The 15,526-nt window shown below is 49.8% G+C and overlaps 1 protein-coding gene across 1 annotated transcript in view; it reads right to left on the bottom strand.

Moving 5' to 3' along the window:
* The window catches only part of NPLOC4 (NPL4 homolog, ubiquitin recognition factor), a 47,981-nt gene that overhangs the window by 14,324 nt on the left and 18,131 nt on the right, over positions 1–15,526 (bottom strand). The window contains exons 5-12 of the mRNA XM_044296433.1: positions 14,754–14,802; positions 14,575–14,669; positions 13,655–13,778; positions 13,223–13,402; positions 12,873–12,959; positions 11,881–11,952; positions 11,403–11,529; positions 3,738–3,898 (exon numbers count right to left, since the gene is read on the bottom strand). Coding sequence (XP_044152368.1) covers positions 3,738–3,898; positions 11,403–11,529; positions 11,881–11,952; positions 12,873–12,959; positions 13,223–13,402; positions 13,655–13,778; positions 14,575–14,669; positions 14,754–14,802 — 895 coding nt within the window. The remainder of the gene's footprint in view (positions 1–3,737; positions 3,899–11,402; positions 11,530–11,880; positions 11,953–12,872; positions 12,960–13,222; positions 13,403–13,654; positions 13,779–14,574; positions 14,670–14,753; positions 14,803–15,526) is intronic.

The raw sequence follows: 15,526 nt of genomic DNA, 5'->3' as shown, positions 1-15,526 counted from the left end.
TACCCCGAACACCCCCAGGTGGAAGGGCCAATGAACATGGCTGGTGCAGTCACAACGGGACCACACCAGAGAATGAGTGCCACCCAGCTCGGTGCAGTAGCGAGCCAGCAGAGCCCGTCTACATATATACAAGGTATACAGCGGTGAATACATTGGGCATTCATTTGTTGTGTGTTGGACAACACCTTAGGCTCATACAGGTGGACAGAATGACCTCTTCAGAAAAGAGTGCAAAGCTAGCGACAAGCAGCCTCACCCCAAGAGAAAAAAGTATGTCGCAGGAGGAAGGGAGGCATACGTACTAGCAAACCGCAGGCAGCGAGAAGGCCAACCCACCCACGGGAGGAGAAGGGAAACACGGCCCAAACAACGCACAGAGCGCACAGCCAAGCATCCCACAGTATCCATGGAAGTGCAAAGTGCAACCCGAACGGGAGTAATGCACAAGGCTAGTACAGGGGGCATGCTATGGAACGCAAGCAGTCCGCCCAGAAAAGGGGGAAGAAAGGCACCTGGCAAACTCTGCAGACGGCAAGAGTGCAAAGGCCCGCACCAAAGGACCTAGTGAAGGGGGAAGGGCACGCACAGGATTATCCTGGCATTAAATTATTGTGCAATAATCCAACCAACACCGAATTTTGTGAGAGTGCAACGAGTAGTTCGCCAATGAAGGGGAACGTCCAGTACAGCATATAGAAGGACAGCCGTGAATCTCATGAGCGCGCAAATTACCGCCCACGGAATAAGAAGTGGTCATGCACAAGGCCAGCACCGTTTCCAAAGGGAGTGCAAGCAGCGCACCCATGTTTAGAGGGCCATGCTCCCGGCCAGCAACGTATTCGGTGAGGGTGCAATGAATCGCACACGGCAGCATCGCATCCCAGGAGAGCGCGAGCACCCCGCCACGGACGGGGCCATGCACATGGCCAGCAACGTACTGGCGCAAGAACAAACACCGTCAGTGAAGGTGCATGTATGTCGCCTGAGGAGAGGAGGCATGCCCATGCCGGCAGCAAAGCCAGCGAGAGTGCGGTACACCGCCCAAGGAAGGGGGGGGGGGGCCATGCCTATGGCTGGCAGCGGATCCGGTGAGAGTGCAAGCACCCCGCCATGGAAGGGGGTCAAGCACGTGGCCAGCAACCTACCGCGAGAGAACAACCCCAGCCAGGAAGAGTATGTATGCCGCCCGAGAGAAGGAGGCATGCTCAAGGCCGGCAGCGAAACCAATGAGAGTGCAGCCTACCGCTTATGGAAGGGAGTCATGCACAAGGCCGGCAGCGAATCCATTGAGAGTGCAGCGTTCCGCTTATGGAAGGGGGACGTGCACATGGCCGGCAGTGAACCCAATGAGTGCAGTGTTCCGCATATGGAAGGGGGACGTGCACACGTTTTATACCCATGGCCGACAGCGAACCCAGTGAGAGTGCAGCGTACCGCCATAGAAGAGGGTTACACACATGGCCGGCAGGAATCCAGTGAGAGTGCCGTGCTCCTCAAGGAGGGGGGTCGTGCACATGGCCAGCACCGTATCCGGTGAGAGTGCAATTCTTCTGCCCCAGAAGGGGGTCATGCACCTGTCCGGCATTAAATCCAGTGAGAGTGATGCACATGGCCAACCTGTAACTGGAGAGGCGACGTTCTGCCTATAGACGGGGCGCTTGCCCTTGGTCAGCGCCGTATCCCGGGAGATGGCAAGGGTCCGCCTAGAAGGGGAACATGTAGCTGGCCAGAACCGCAGCCGAGGAGCGCAACATGCCGCCTACGGAAGGGGGGCATAGCGTGCGGCCAGCACTACTGCATCAGGCTGCAGCGTCCTGCGCAACCATTCCGTTATTTATTAACTTTATTCCTTATTTTTTTTTTTTTTTTTTAAAACACAGCCACTCTGAGGCAAAAAAAAAAAAAGGGGCCACCATACAGGGGCACAATCTCACACAGGCCCACCAGGAAGCCCAGAACATAGAGGGTGTCCTCTAGATGGAAGCCGGCCCCTGGTGGCCGGTACCCAACAGGTTAACAAACCTCCGGCCTAGGGGGCGGCGCTGCGATCCCCTGGGGGCGGGGGACCACCAGGCGGGAAGAATTCGCGCCGCCAGTACATGCAGGCCGTGAGGGCCTTGCGTCCGGCAGCTTCTGGAGCCGGCAGCTTCTGGAGCGGGCCCCTGGCCCTAGACACCGGTAAGGAGAGCGGGGGGGGGGGGGGGGGACCCTGAAGTCCAGCACTGCACCCCCTGCCCTAACGGACCAGGGCAGTCAGCGCGGGCCCCCTGTACTGAATCTGCGACCGGTAAGGGGGAGGGCCGGCATAACCCCTGTGTCAGAGGCAGCTAGGAGCCGGACTCCGGTCCTAAAGCAGATTCCTCCACAGCAATCCATTGCTCACCCCTGTGCAATGCCCTATGAAGGGGCAGTGTATAGTCGCCCCGCGGTCACCAGTATGGTGGTGGTGTGGGGCTTGGGCAACAGCTGGACATGAGAGACAGCCCTGGAGCCAGAAACATGGCTGTTCCCAACGACACCTCAGGGGCCAGCCTAGGTCCAGCAGGGACCAGTATGGGGGTCCAGCACGCAGGAGACCGGGGAGGGAATGAGGGGAACGTAGGGCTGGAGAAGCCTCTCTCTTACCACAGCCGTCTTCACCCTCGGTCCGTTCCAGCAGGGTCGCCCCTTCAGCTACTGGCACCGTAGTGGCAGGACGCTGGAAGAGGGGCTTGGCGTGCGGGCGACCCTTGCGCTGGCGGGATGCAGGGGAGCTGGGCTGCCCTGGTCCACCTTGCCTTCTGTGGGGGAGGCAGCAGTGCGGATGACCGGCACTGGCGCAGCTCGACCCCGGGAGAAACAGAGAGGTCTAGTGCGTCTCTGTTGTCCCTGATGATCTGAAGAAAAAACAAAAGCAAAAAACCAAAACTAAAAACCAAACAGGAGAAAAACAGCCCTGCAGTAGCAGGGAGTGTCTTGCCTCCTTGGACACTAAGCAAAAAACTGGCAGTCTCTCTCTCCAGGCTGAGGGTATAGCTGTGGAGGAGGGGCTTAACAGTTTTCACTTAGTGTCACGCCTCCTATGGAGATGAGCTATACCCAAGGTCTTCTGTGTCCCCCAAGGAAATTGGGCGAGAAATATAGAGCATGTTCTATTCTTGTCCGCAATCATGGACAAGAATAGGCATTTCAATATAGGGCTGGCCATGTGTGTTCTGCAAAATGCGGAAAGCACACGGCCGCTATCCGCGTTTTGCGGTCCGCAAACACTTGCGGTTGTCTTAATGTAGCCTTCAGGTAATGATCCATGTGATGGAAAATGTGACATGTAATGCAACGTTGCGTTTATTAACACCCAAAAAAATAGCAAAGTCTTTTTCAAGATAGATATAGATATATATATATATATATATATATATATATATATACATATACACACACACACATATATACATACACACGGGCGAAACGTTGCTATTTTTTTCAATGTTAAACACAAAATTGGATTCAAGACTGGGAGTGCGGCGGTTTTTCATCTCTTTTTTTGGCTACCAAGGGGGCCCTCAGGTCGGGGCCTGGCACTGCGAGCACCGACGCCATTTTACACAGAAATCGACTAACAAGTGATGCTGTCCTGTTTTCACTTTGACGAATGTAATGCAACGTGCCACTGAACAGCTCATCCTTATATCAAGAGTGTTCAACCACTTTAAGAATTTGACCCCACCCCTGATAATTGCTCTTATCATGACACTGACCTTATAAAAGACATCAGGAATATACTGTTCACTGCTTGACTCTTTGGCATAGCCCAGTTCTGGAGCATCTCTACAAGGCAAGAGGCACTCGTCCCGTACTAGTGCCATACACTGATTGGATACCTGGTACCCCTCAAAGTGCACTTGGTTATCCGGGCCCCCTACAAAATGAGGAGAAGAGAGATGAAGCTGGCACACGCAACTGATATAAGTGAGGACGCCTTCAGATATCACAGCAGTTGTAGAATTTTACTGAAAATTTTTTGTAGAGAAGCCAAAGCATTAATTTTACCAACATGAAAAGTACTGTAATCTCTGGCATCAGTGGTTATGTGCCATATCTGCTAGTATCACCGCTGAGGCAAGTAATTGGCTACAACAGTCAAGTGCATGCATGGCATATGATCACACCATAAAAAAAAAAAAAAAAAAAAAAGACTGCTGAGGATCATTCAGGCATTAGCAGAGGATTTCAAGGGGTTCTCCAGGCTTTAAAAAATCATGTCCGCTTTCTCCAAAAACAGCGTCACAACTGTCCATGAAGTTGTACGTGTTGCCCCATTCACTTCAATAGAGCGGAGCTGTAATACCAGTTACAATCTATGCTTCTTTATTCCTGGGCAACCCTAAATATAAGACTTCGTTCACAACTTTGTTTTGGAGATCCGTCGCAAATGCCAGCCAGACAATTATTTTTTATAATAATAAAATAGTTTCATGCAACGGTTTTTCCAGCCGAAACCCGGGATTTATGCCGGAAATTGGCCAGATCACAGCCAGACCCCACTGCAGTCAATGGGGATCAGGTGGTGAAGTAGAGGATCCAGTAGGCTGCTCTGTGCGGGAACAGCCTGCTGGATCTCAGAACGGAGATGTGAACAAGGTCTAAGTTACACCTTTTTTTTCTATGCATTTATACAACCAAAAAAAAAAAAAAAAAAAAAAAGAATAATAAAAAATCAAGGGACTACAATCCCCAAAAAACTGGTAAACTATCAAATGTTATAATTAGGGATGAGCGGACCAGTGGATGTTCGGGTTTGGGACCCAAACTCTATTGAAGTCAATATGGACCTTAACTTTGGTGCACTAAAATGGCTGTAAGATAGTCATAGTAAGGCCTCATGCACACTACCGTTCCGTTTTTTGCATTCTGCAAACCGCGGATCCGCAAAAAACGGAAGCTGCCCGTCTGCCTTCAGCAATCTGCAGAATGGAAGGGGCGGCCATCAATATGAATGCCTATTCTTGTCCGCAAAGCGCGGACAAGAATAGGACATGTTATATTTTTTTAGCGGGGCCGCGGAATGGAGCAACGGATGTGGACAGCACACGGAGTGAAGTCCGCATCTTTTGCAGCCCCATTGAAGTGAATGGGTCTGCATCTGAGCCGCCTAAACGGTGGCTCGGATGCGGACCCAAACAACAGCCGTGTGCATGAGACCTAAGTGCTAGAGGGCTGCAAACAAAGGTGGATAGGGAAATGACTTAAAATAACAGAATAGAAAAATAAAAAATAAAATATTATTATTATTATTATTAATATTAATAATAATCTTGATCCAGGAGGCGGAAGTCATAGTGGAGTAGGAGGTTGAGGAGACTGTGAAAGAGGAGGTAGCCAACACTGTTTTTGTTGTTGTTTTTTATTTTTTATTTCTTTATTTATATTTTTATAGATTTGGGAAAACCCCAAAACATTGGAAAATAGAAAAGAGAATGCAAAGAGAAAGGGCGCTGGAGTATAACGATGGCTGGGTGCGGCCGGTATACTTATATGTTGGCTGTGGACAGGCGGCTAAACACATGTCCAGATAACAATATAAAATGAGGAATGAATATAGCGGCACTGCTCACACTCAATTTAAAACCCTGTCACTGCTCACTTGCCAATAGCCGGTGCTGCGGTATATCGAACTTCATATGTGGTGCTCAGCACTGAAGAGGAGGAGCCGATTCAGATCGCAACAATATAGAGAAGATGAATAAGGATGTGCGGCATCAAGCGGGTTATTAATGAGAACTGGGACTTATTGAGAGAGGATCCCTCTTTGAACAATTTTTCTAGTCAGCGACCTTTGGTCACATTCAGAAAATGCCCAACCCTCAAGGATAAGTTGGTTAAGAGTGTATTCAGCAAACCCCAGGTGGAGACCTGGCTCAAAAAATCCAGAGGGAATTATAAGTGTGGGCATTGTTCTTTCTGTGCACTAAATGTATGCAGCAAATCGCTGCACGGAGGAGTAAAACACGCAGTACGCGGCTTCATCAATTGTCGCACACCCTATGTCGTTTATGTCGTTTTCTGCCCTTGTAAAAGATTTTATATTGAAAAAACAATTCGTCCCCTCTGTGAGCGAATCCGCGAGAATGTCGGTTCTGTACGTTCAGGTAAAGGGTGTCCCCGCTTGATTGAGCATATCCGCACTGCCCATGATGCCGGTCCGTGTTGTCTTTCCTTTGCAGGAGTAGAACACGTCCGACCCATCCCCAGGGGAGGGGATCGGCACCGCCTGCTCCTGCAGAGGGAAGCAAGGTGAATTTTGCTTACTGGGGCCATGGGAGCAGCGGGGCTGAACGACAGGAACGACATGTCAGTTTTCCTTTAAGGGGGACTATGTGATATACATGAGAGTCGTTATTTAGCAATCGATGATTTATCAATCTTTCAACCTAACTGAGATTTTTTGCTCCTCTAGTGCCCAGTGGTCCCTTATATACGTAGGATGATATTATTATGCTACATGGTGATAAATAATCTAACTCCAGTATTTATTGTTTGTACTAATTTGTATGCCGTTTGTCCCTTCCTGCATTTTGATGGTTTTGATTGTCATTCACCTGCGGCGCCCCTATAAAAGCACAAGGAGGCGCGATGATGTCTACAGTGGCCAGAGGAAGCGCAATTACAAGCGCGAAACGGCCGTAGCCGCTACCACCTGCAATAGAGTGTCCGCCCCAGGATCCCGCATGTAACTGCTTCCGATGAAGAAATATTAAAGAAGTAACTGAATAGTAACTTCGGCGAGTGCCGCACATCCTTATTCATCTTCTCTATATTGTTGCGACATGTTCAGACAATACACGGGCTGCAGGGCAGGCCAGCACCTCCAAGGCGTAAAGGGTAAGCTCAGGCCATCTGCCCAATTAGGAGACCCAGAAGTTGAAGGGGGCAGACCCGTCATTCAGTACGTGTAGGCGTGTGCACACATACTGCTCCACCTTGTTGGTGAAATGCTGCCTCCTGCCAAGACGTTCCATATCAGCTGGTGGTGCTGGTTGTTGTGGCGTGCTGACAAAGCTTTTCCACATTTTGGCCATGATAACCCTGCCTTCTGAGGTGCTGGTGGTGCCCCAGCTGCATAGGGGACTTCCTCCTCCTCCTCTGCTTTCGCCTTGTGCTTCCACTGTGCCCCCACTGTTAGGTGGGAATGCCACCAGCAGCGCGTCTACCAGTGTGCGCTTGTACTCGCGCATCTTTCGATCATGTTCCAGTGATGGAATTAAGGAGGGTACGTTGTCCTTGTAGCGGGGATCCAGCAGCGTGGCCACCCAGTAATCAGCACTGGTTAGAATGTGGGCAACTCGGCGGTCGTTGTGCAGGTACTGCAGCAGGCTGCCCAGAGGCACCGACAAGCTGTGCACTGTGGGAGGTGTATTGTCTGTTTCTTCTGTATCACCCCAGCCACACTCCATTGATGCCCATACGCTGCTTTGGGTGCCACCCTGCTGTGAACACTGTTCCTCCTCCTCCTGCAGAACTGTGCCCTGGCTGGACAGTTGTTTCCCTGGCCTCTGTTGGTGCAGGAACCCACTCTCTGAGCCACTTGTGAATGACTGGCCTGAAACCCTTGTAAATGATCCCTCTTCCTCCTCCTGTGCCACATCCTCTTCCATCATCGCCAGCAGTGTTTTTTCAAGGAGACATAGAAGTGGCAAAGTAATGCTGAATGAAAACTGCGTCATCGGCACTGACCATGTTAGTGGAGTACTCGAAACCATGTTGGTGGAGTACTGTGCAACAAGGCACACAGGTCTCGCATGGAGGCCCAGTCATTGGTGGTGAAGTGGTGCTGTTCTGCAGAGCGACTCACCCGTGCGTGCTGCAGCTGAAACTCCACTGTCGCCTGCTGCTGCTCGCACAGTCTGGCCAGCATGTGCAAGGTGGAGTTCCACCTAGTGGGCACGTCGCATATGAGGCGGTGAGCGGGAAGGCTGAAGTTACGCTGCAGTGCTGACAGGTGAGCAGCAGCAGCAGCGTGAGAACGCCGAAAGCGCGCACAGACGGCCCTCACTTTATGCAGCAGCTCTGACATATCGGGATAATTATTCAGGAAACTCTACACCACCAAATGCCGCACATGCGCCAGGCAAGGGATGTGTGTCAAACCGGCTAGGCCTAGAGCCGCTACAAGATTTCGCCCGTTATCGCACACCACCAGGCCGGGCTTAAAGCTCAGCGGCACTAACCACTCATCGGTCTGTTGGTTCCATGCCCGTCCACAGCTCCTGTGTGGTGTGGGGTTTTCCCCCAAACAGATGAGTTTCAAAACTGCCTGCTGTCGTTTCCCCCTGACTCTGCTGAAGTTGGTGGTGAAGGTGTTATGCTGACCGGAAGGCGACTTCCTCTTTCTCTCCAGTGTTTGTGGGATGGAGAGCTGAACGCTTCCATGGGACCAGGGGCGTACACAGAAATCATTTGGCCCCATAGCAAGAATTTAGATTGGGCCCCCATGCCCGTTCCTAGTCCCTCCTACTATGCACCCTGGCTCCTCTCACTACCCTCCCTAACTTCTCCCCTGCCCAACCTCATGCAGAAGTATAGTCAATGGGGACCGAGCGGCGGTCGCACGAAATAGCCGCAGGACGGATCCGACATGGTGAACAGCCTGTCGGATCCGTCCTGCCGCAAGTGTGAAAGTAGCCTTAGAGAATGGGATCTGATAGGTCCCGGCGGTGTTCAGCATATATTGACAAGAACCTGGGGTGTTACATGATGTAATACCACCCAACTTTCCTGCTGTCCAGCATGGCACATGCGCATAGACATGAGAAAAGTTTGAGGAAGCGAGTGCCCCCCTTCCCCATCCTCTGTGTCATGCAGGACAGCTGGGAGACACTGTCAATACTCGCTATCCTGCATGACACATGTGCAGAGACAGGAGTCTCTGGGAAAGCTGGGTGCCCCCCTCCCCCCTGCCTTTCCATGTTCTTATTATCTGCATTTATGCCTTGCAGGATAGCAGGAAATCTGAGGGACATTACATGATGTAATCGCACCCAGCTTTTCTGCTGTCCTGCATGGCACATGTGGAGAGACATGAGAAAGCTGAGTGACACAGCTCCCACCTTCCCTCATATCTTCTCCTGCCTCTGCACTTGTGCCATGCAGGACATCAGGAAAGCTGAGTCACATTACATAATAGCACCCAGCTTTCCTCCTGTTCTGAATGGCATATGTGCAGAGGAATAGCCTGGCAAAGCTGAGTGACACACACACACCTTTGCACTGTCCTCACCAACAAGTGGTCACTTACTTCATTACTGGTGGGGTAGTGGCAATCCAGAGAGGAATCAGGCATAATGGAGCTAACAGGCGGGAGGCGAGGCTAGCCGACGGGAGGCGTGGCTAGGAGGCGGGGCTAGCAGACGGGAGACAGTTAGGAAGATAGACGGGGGCGGGGATTCTCCTCCACTGCGGGCCCCTCTTCCTCACGGGCCCCATAGCAGCTGCGTGGTCTGCCTATATGGTAGGTACGCCACTGCATGGGACAGTGTGGTTGTGTTGCTGCTACATCCTCTGTTTGCGGGGTGGCAGGTGCCACTGTCACTCCAGAGGGGGAGGAAGAGGCCGAGACTGCAGCAGAAGAGGAAGCAGGAGGAGCCGGAGACCTTTCTTGAGGTGTCTACTCCACTGCAGCTCGTGCTTTGCACTTAAATGCCTGGTCATGCAGGTTGTGCTCAGGTTGAGAACGTTTATGCCTCGCTTCAGGCTCTGATTGCACAGTGTGCAAACCACTCGCGTCTTCTCGTCAGCACATTGTGTGAAGAACTGCCACACCAGGGAACTCCTTGGAGCTGGCTTTGGTGTGCTCTGTCCCTTGCTGCGGTGGGCAGTAGGAGGAGTACTGTCTAGGGGACCGCCGCTCCGCTTTTGCACCCTGCTCCCTCTTCTGTTGTGCAGCTGGCGCTGTGTGACCACCGCCTCTTCCTCCGAACTGCGCACGTCACTCGCATGACCTTGATGTGGGGTCGAGGACCTCATCATCCTCCACATCATCTTCCACCCACTCCTCACCCCTGCACTCCTTGCCGGTCTGGACAGGGCAGAAAGCCGCAGCAGTTGGCACCTGTGTTTCGTCATCATCAGAGACGTGCTGCGATGGTCCTCCCATGTCCACATCCTGAAACATAAGTGGTTGGGCATCGGTGCACTCAATCTCTTCCACTTCTGGGGCAGGGCTAGGTGGATGGCCCATGGAAACCCTGCTAACAGAGTCATCAAAAAGCAGAAGAGACTGCTGCATGACTTGGGGCTCAGACTGCTTGGCTCGTTTGCAAGGGGTGAGGTGAAAGACAGATGCCCATGGGCTGCAGGTGCCAACTCTGCTTTCAGCAGGAGACTAGGTGGGAGACAATGTGAAGAAACTGGAGGCACTGACAGCAACCCAATCTACTATCGCCTGTACTTGTTCTGGCTTCACCTCACATTCGGCCCTACCAAATAACACTGAAGGTTCTATCGACTACTCGCACCTGAGGAAGGGGTTTCACTTGTGTGTGTAGCTGACACAGATCGACCACGTCCTCTCCCTGCAACAGGAGCTCCACCAGCAACACCATGACCAGGGCCACGTCCCCAATTTGCTCTCATCATTCTTTGGAGGTCAACCGCCGAGCGAACAGACAGATTAACTATATTAATTTCCCTGTCACGATAAAGTGCACGTGTATCTCACACCAAAAATGGGTATGTGTCACCCATCGAACTAACAGGCGGATTAACCATTATATTTTTGTGTCAGGGGTACAAAAATGGTGCATTGCACCCAAAAAAAAAATAAAAAAAAATCACTATAGGTCACCCACAGAATTAACAGCCAGATTAATTAGATTTCTGTGTCAGGGGTGCAAAGCTGGTGTATTGCACCCCCACAAAATCACTAGTAGGTCACCCACAAAACAAATAGCCAGATTCCTAAAACTTTCCCTCACTTCAGCTGCCTGCTTCCTGTCCCTGCACTACTCAGAGCTGATGGGCGGTGCTACATGTGATCCAGCTTTTATAGAGGCTGGGTCACATGATGCACCAGCCAATCACAGCCATGCCAGCATGGCTGTGGTGGCTTCTAAGTGCCCACAGCTTAAAAGCTTGTTGATCGGCTGCACTGCAGCATTTCAAAAGATTTATTAAATGCCCGAACATCGAACTCTTCCGGCAAAGTTCGGGTCCGGGCAGGGGCGTAACTAGAGTTCTATGGGCCCCAGGGCAAACTTTGAATTGGGCCCCCCGCGAGCCTCCGGGGGATATTCTCATCTTAAGGATATGTCATAAGTTCCTGATAGTTGTTGGCCCCATCATTGGGCCCCTCATCCATCAGGAGAACAGTGGTCTGGTACAGAAAACCCCTACAAAAGCATTAGTTTATAAATTTACGATCTTACCTGTAGCCATCACAGTCACAAACTTGGAGCCAAAGTGTCCATCTGGAGACAGTCGACAGAGGTTTGGGTGCTGGTTCTGGAAGAAGCCAGCAGTGAAGCATTCTTCTGCACTTAGGAAATACGAATCCTGGGGACATAGAACATGAATGAATACTGAAGCACTTACACCTGATGGCAACTGTTATAGGTGTTTTATAGTCATAGTAAGTGATGGGACAGTGCTAGTATATGTAGTCTCTTTATAATCAGTGGGGGTGGGTCCCGCTGGTGGGAGTATTTTTTTTGGTCATAACTAACTGAACCCTAAAATCAATGCATTAAGTAAGCAATACACAATAGTAAGAGATGCAACGGATGAAATTAATCACTGAATATTTCAATGATTTATGCACTGAATGACCTTAGGACCACTGACGTTCTGACCAAATTGAGGATGAACAGGTGCAGGTGTAGACAAAGTGTTCTGGTTTGAGCTTACCTTGTTCCTACTGTACCGGACAGTACCTTTTCTAGTATCTTCTGAAACCAAATCTGTGAATATCCAGCCAACCTATAAAAATACAGAGCACATGCTAGGTAGTCCTCACATTCATGAGCTCCTGGCTCAAAACCCACTGATGGACTGCTCCCTGCGTATTGCAATGAATAAATGAATAGGAGCACTCCAGCGCTTGTGCGGTGTACTGAGCCGACTTCGTTATTCGACTCTCCCTGGAGCTGCTCAATAAGGATTTTGATCAGGGTCTCTGGCACCAGTCCACAGGATCACCACAAAATAGGCAATAAATGTATAATTACTAGGGGTCCGACTGCAGGGACCCCCACCCATCACAAGAACCTGCATGAATGGCGTGGTGTTGCAAATGCATGAACATGACTCCACTGACTTGTATGGGACTGCCGAGCATAGCGCTAAGCTATCTCTGGCAGCCCCACAAAAGGAGAACGGAGAGGAAGACACCACTGTTCTATTCACACAGGGAACCCCCTAATCGACCATACTTTTATCACCTAAGAGTCAACTTTTTCCCTTTCAGGCAACAGCACTGCTCTTATCCAAGCTTTATGTCTGGTATTGCAGCTCCACTTCATTCACTTCTAAATCAGTGAATTTTGCATAGCTCATATGAGCCATAGTGGACAGCCACCAGCAGACTAGGACCACTAGCGGACAAGAACAGTAAGTATGTCCACCTGAACTGCCGGTAAGTAATAAACTGACTGGCCAATATGTAATGCAATATTTGCATGGCAATACCCGCCACTGGGGTCATATGACAGCATCCGAAAACTTCTCACATTCCCTGCAGCCTTCTGTCCCTTTAAGTCCACAGATTCTGTTATCTCGGACTGTAACAGCAGCAGAAAGCTTTCAATTTTATTTACCCAATGAAATGATAAAATAGCATTAAAACTACAGGACACCCCCCCCCCCTCGGGTCCATAAATTACAATCTTTTATTTCCTTGCCTTTCTTAATCCAAGCTTGGCTGCAATCTCATCCACCACTTTGGCTTTTGGATCATCGAGCAGCTCCAGGCTGTTCTGTGTCCCAACCTAAAGAGAGAAAAACAGCGATAATACTTATATGGTGGACACAAAGAATGTCCAACTGTAGGAATTAGCTACGTACACAACTTATGCCAATTACGGCCCCTCACCGCCCAAGCGACATAAAAGCCACCATTTGGTTGCAAGTATAACTCCCTTCGACACACAGGCGTTGTGGGTGCCTCTCAGCCAATCAGGCCAGGAGATGTCGTAATTAGCATACAGAAACTGTGTTATGTTGCTATTATAAGGCACAAGTCACCACTTACCTGCGGCGGTTCATAGATGGCGGCTACCTCAGCCCGAATGCCTAGTGGGATATCCTTGTGTTCAGTGTAACGGCCGTACAAGTAGCCTATGCGCTGGTTTCCAGTCTTGCGCCAGAAGTCGAGGAAGCGGTCGGCAATGGTGTGATTTTCAAACATAATGTTGTCCACATGTCTGTATTTCTAAAGTGAGAGAAAAATAAGCGTACATGTTAAGAAAACAAAAAAGTGAAACTAAATGACAGACTGCATCTATATTCGCCTCAGAACAGGAAACCAGCGCAAGAAATCCCCGAGTATTGTTAGAATCCCATCTGTTACTGCAGAGAACAGCATATTAAAGTGGAGAGCGCCTCACGCTGGTACAATCAGATCACTCCCAGGGCCTATGCCTTGTTTGTTACTGTCCCTTTAAACATGGCGTGACATTTTTACCTGTCGGTTGAGTGTAATGGCGCTGGGCTGGCATTTGGTACAGATTCCTTCTGGCCATGGCGAGTGACCCTCGCAGCCCGATTTAATCTTGCAGCTGATATTCTCCAAGGCCACAAATTTTCCCCTGAAAATAGAAATATCGGGCACATTTACCAATTGTACAGCAGTTTTATGACGTTCAAAAGTCACCAGTCTTTGCGCTTATTGCATTCTGCGCAAAAACGTGCAGCTTTTTAACAATTCTGCAACACTTTTGCCTCTTTCGAAACAAAAAAGGAAGAGCTTAGCAGGTGTGCGGTCACCTCGGGCTGACACCTTTACAATAATTTATGCCAAAAATTGGCGTAAATTATTGCTAAAAATCTACACCAGCTTATAGTTGGCAGGGCGAGGGTGTCTATGGCTATTCTTGGAAGCAGAATTATTTTCTATATTTTTCAGTGTATTTGTTATTCCTTTTATTTAGATGTACTGCAATTAAAAATTACTATAAAAATAGAATTAAAAGAGAGGAGGAATTCAAAGGGATTGTCCACGGTATTCTCAGAATAGGCCATCAATATCTGATCGCCAGGAATCCAACACGCCAAACATCCCTGCTGATCAACTGTGTTAGAGAAGCTGCAGTGCAGGGGCTACGAAGCTCCAATCACTGTGCTGTTGATGGAGCTGGTTACTGCAGAATTGCTCCCATTCACTACATGGAGCCGTGTAGTTCCGGTGCCAGAGCTACCACAGAACAGCTGATCAGCGGAGATGCAGGGTGACGGACCTCCGCAGAATAGCTATTGATGGCCTATCCTGAGGATAGGCCATCACTTGTAAAATCCAAGACAACCCCTTAAAGTGAGGAAATCTTCTTGTGTGCTCCGCTGTTCCTTCCTAGTGGTATTTGACATATTTGGACTCTGGCTACTCACTTGTCTGCACCTCCTGTCAGCTTGCGGATATAGGCATGGAAGGACATGTGTTTCACTGGGGGCTCCAGATGGTTGAGATAATCCTCGTCGAAAGGCTGTGGGACAACAACAGTGTTAGCTAAGGGGATAATATGCACATTCCCTCCAAACAGAAAGCATCTCTATGTCACCATCCTCACCTCCAGTGGGACACAGTGCACACATTTACCCAGAGGACCATGGCGACACCTGCAGGTGAAAATAAGTAAAAGCAAAGTTAGGGGAGGTGTGCAAGAAATCCAGTCCTTCAATCAATAATGGGAATGCCCCTTTTAGAGATATGTAGTGTCTCTAAAGCGGTATTCCCTGGTCATATACTATCAATATATGGCTTAGATATGCCATTATTTTACGATCGGCGGGGTTCTGACCTTCGGGACCCATACTGGTCCTGAAAATGAAGGGGCTGCAGTGCTTTTATAGTATTTCTCTGCATAGCAGCGCCTCGCCACATGATGTGTAGGGGAGGAGCGGCAGCCTCTTTATTTCCACGACTGGTGGGGATCCTAGGGAACAGCTCCCCATTGATCATAAAGGGGTGGCATATATTCGCAATATGGATGAGTTCACGAATGCAGTCACATGAACCAAAACCCCTCTAATTCTGGAAGAGCTAAAAATGCACCCCTCATCACAAGCCCTGAATGAATGACCTGCGAAATATCATAGCCGCTTCTGAGTGAGGTGCCCCTCAGCAGTACCGAAAGAGACCATTGGGACACAACAGATAAGACTGTTCCTATTTTCAGGGGCTACATGGTAGTGTGAACAGGTCCATTAGACCACATTAGATACAGTTAACTAGTGCAATTGTCTGGATATCCCCAGCACAGCCCTTGGATCCTCTCTGCACTGCCTTAGAGCTCCACATGTACTGCAGCACAGGACAAGTAGGCCAAAGGAACAGATCTCA

This window comes from Bufo gargarizans, chromosome 6, assembly GCF_014858855.1.
Source record: "Bufo gargarizans isolate SCDJY-AF-19 chromosome 6, ASM1485885v1, whole genome shotgun sequence".
In the NCBI taxonomy this organism is placed as follows: Eukaryota; Metazoa; Chordata; class Amphibia; order Anura; family Bufonidae; genus Bufo; species Bufo gargarizans.
Note: the sequence above shows the minus strand (reverse complement) of the source record. Positions and strands in the feature narration are given on the sequence as shown.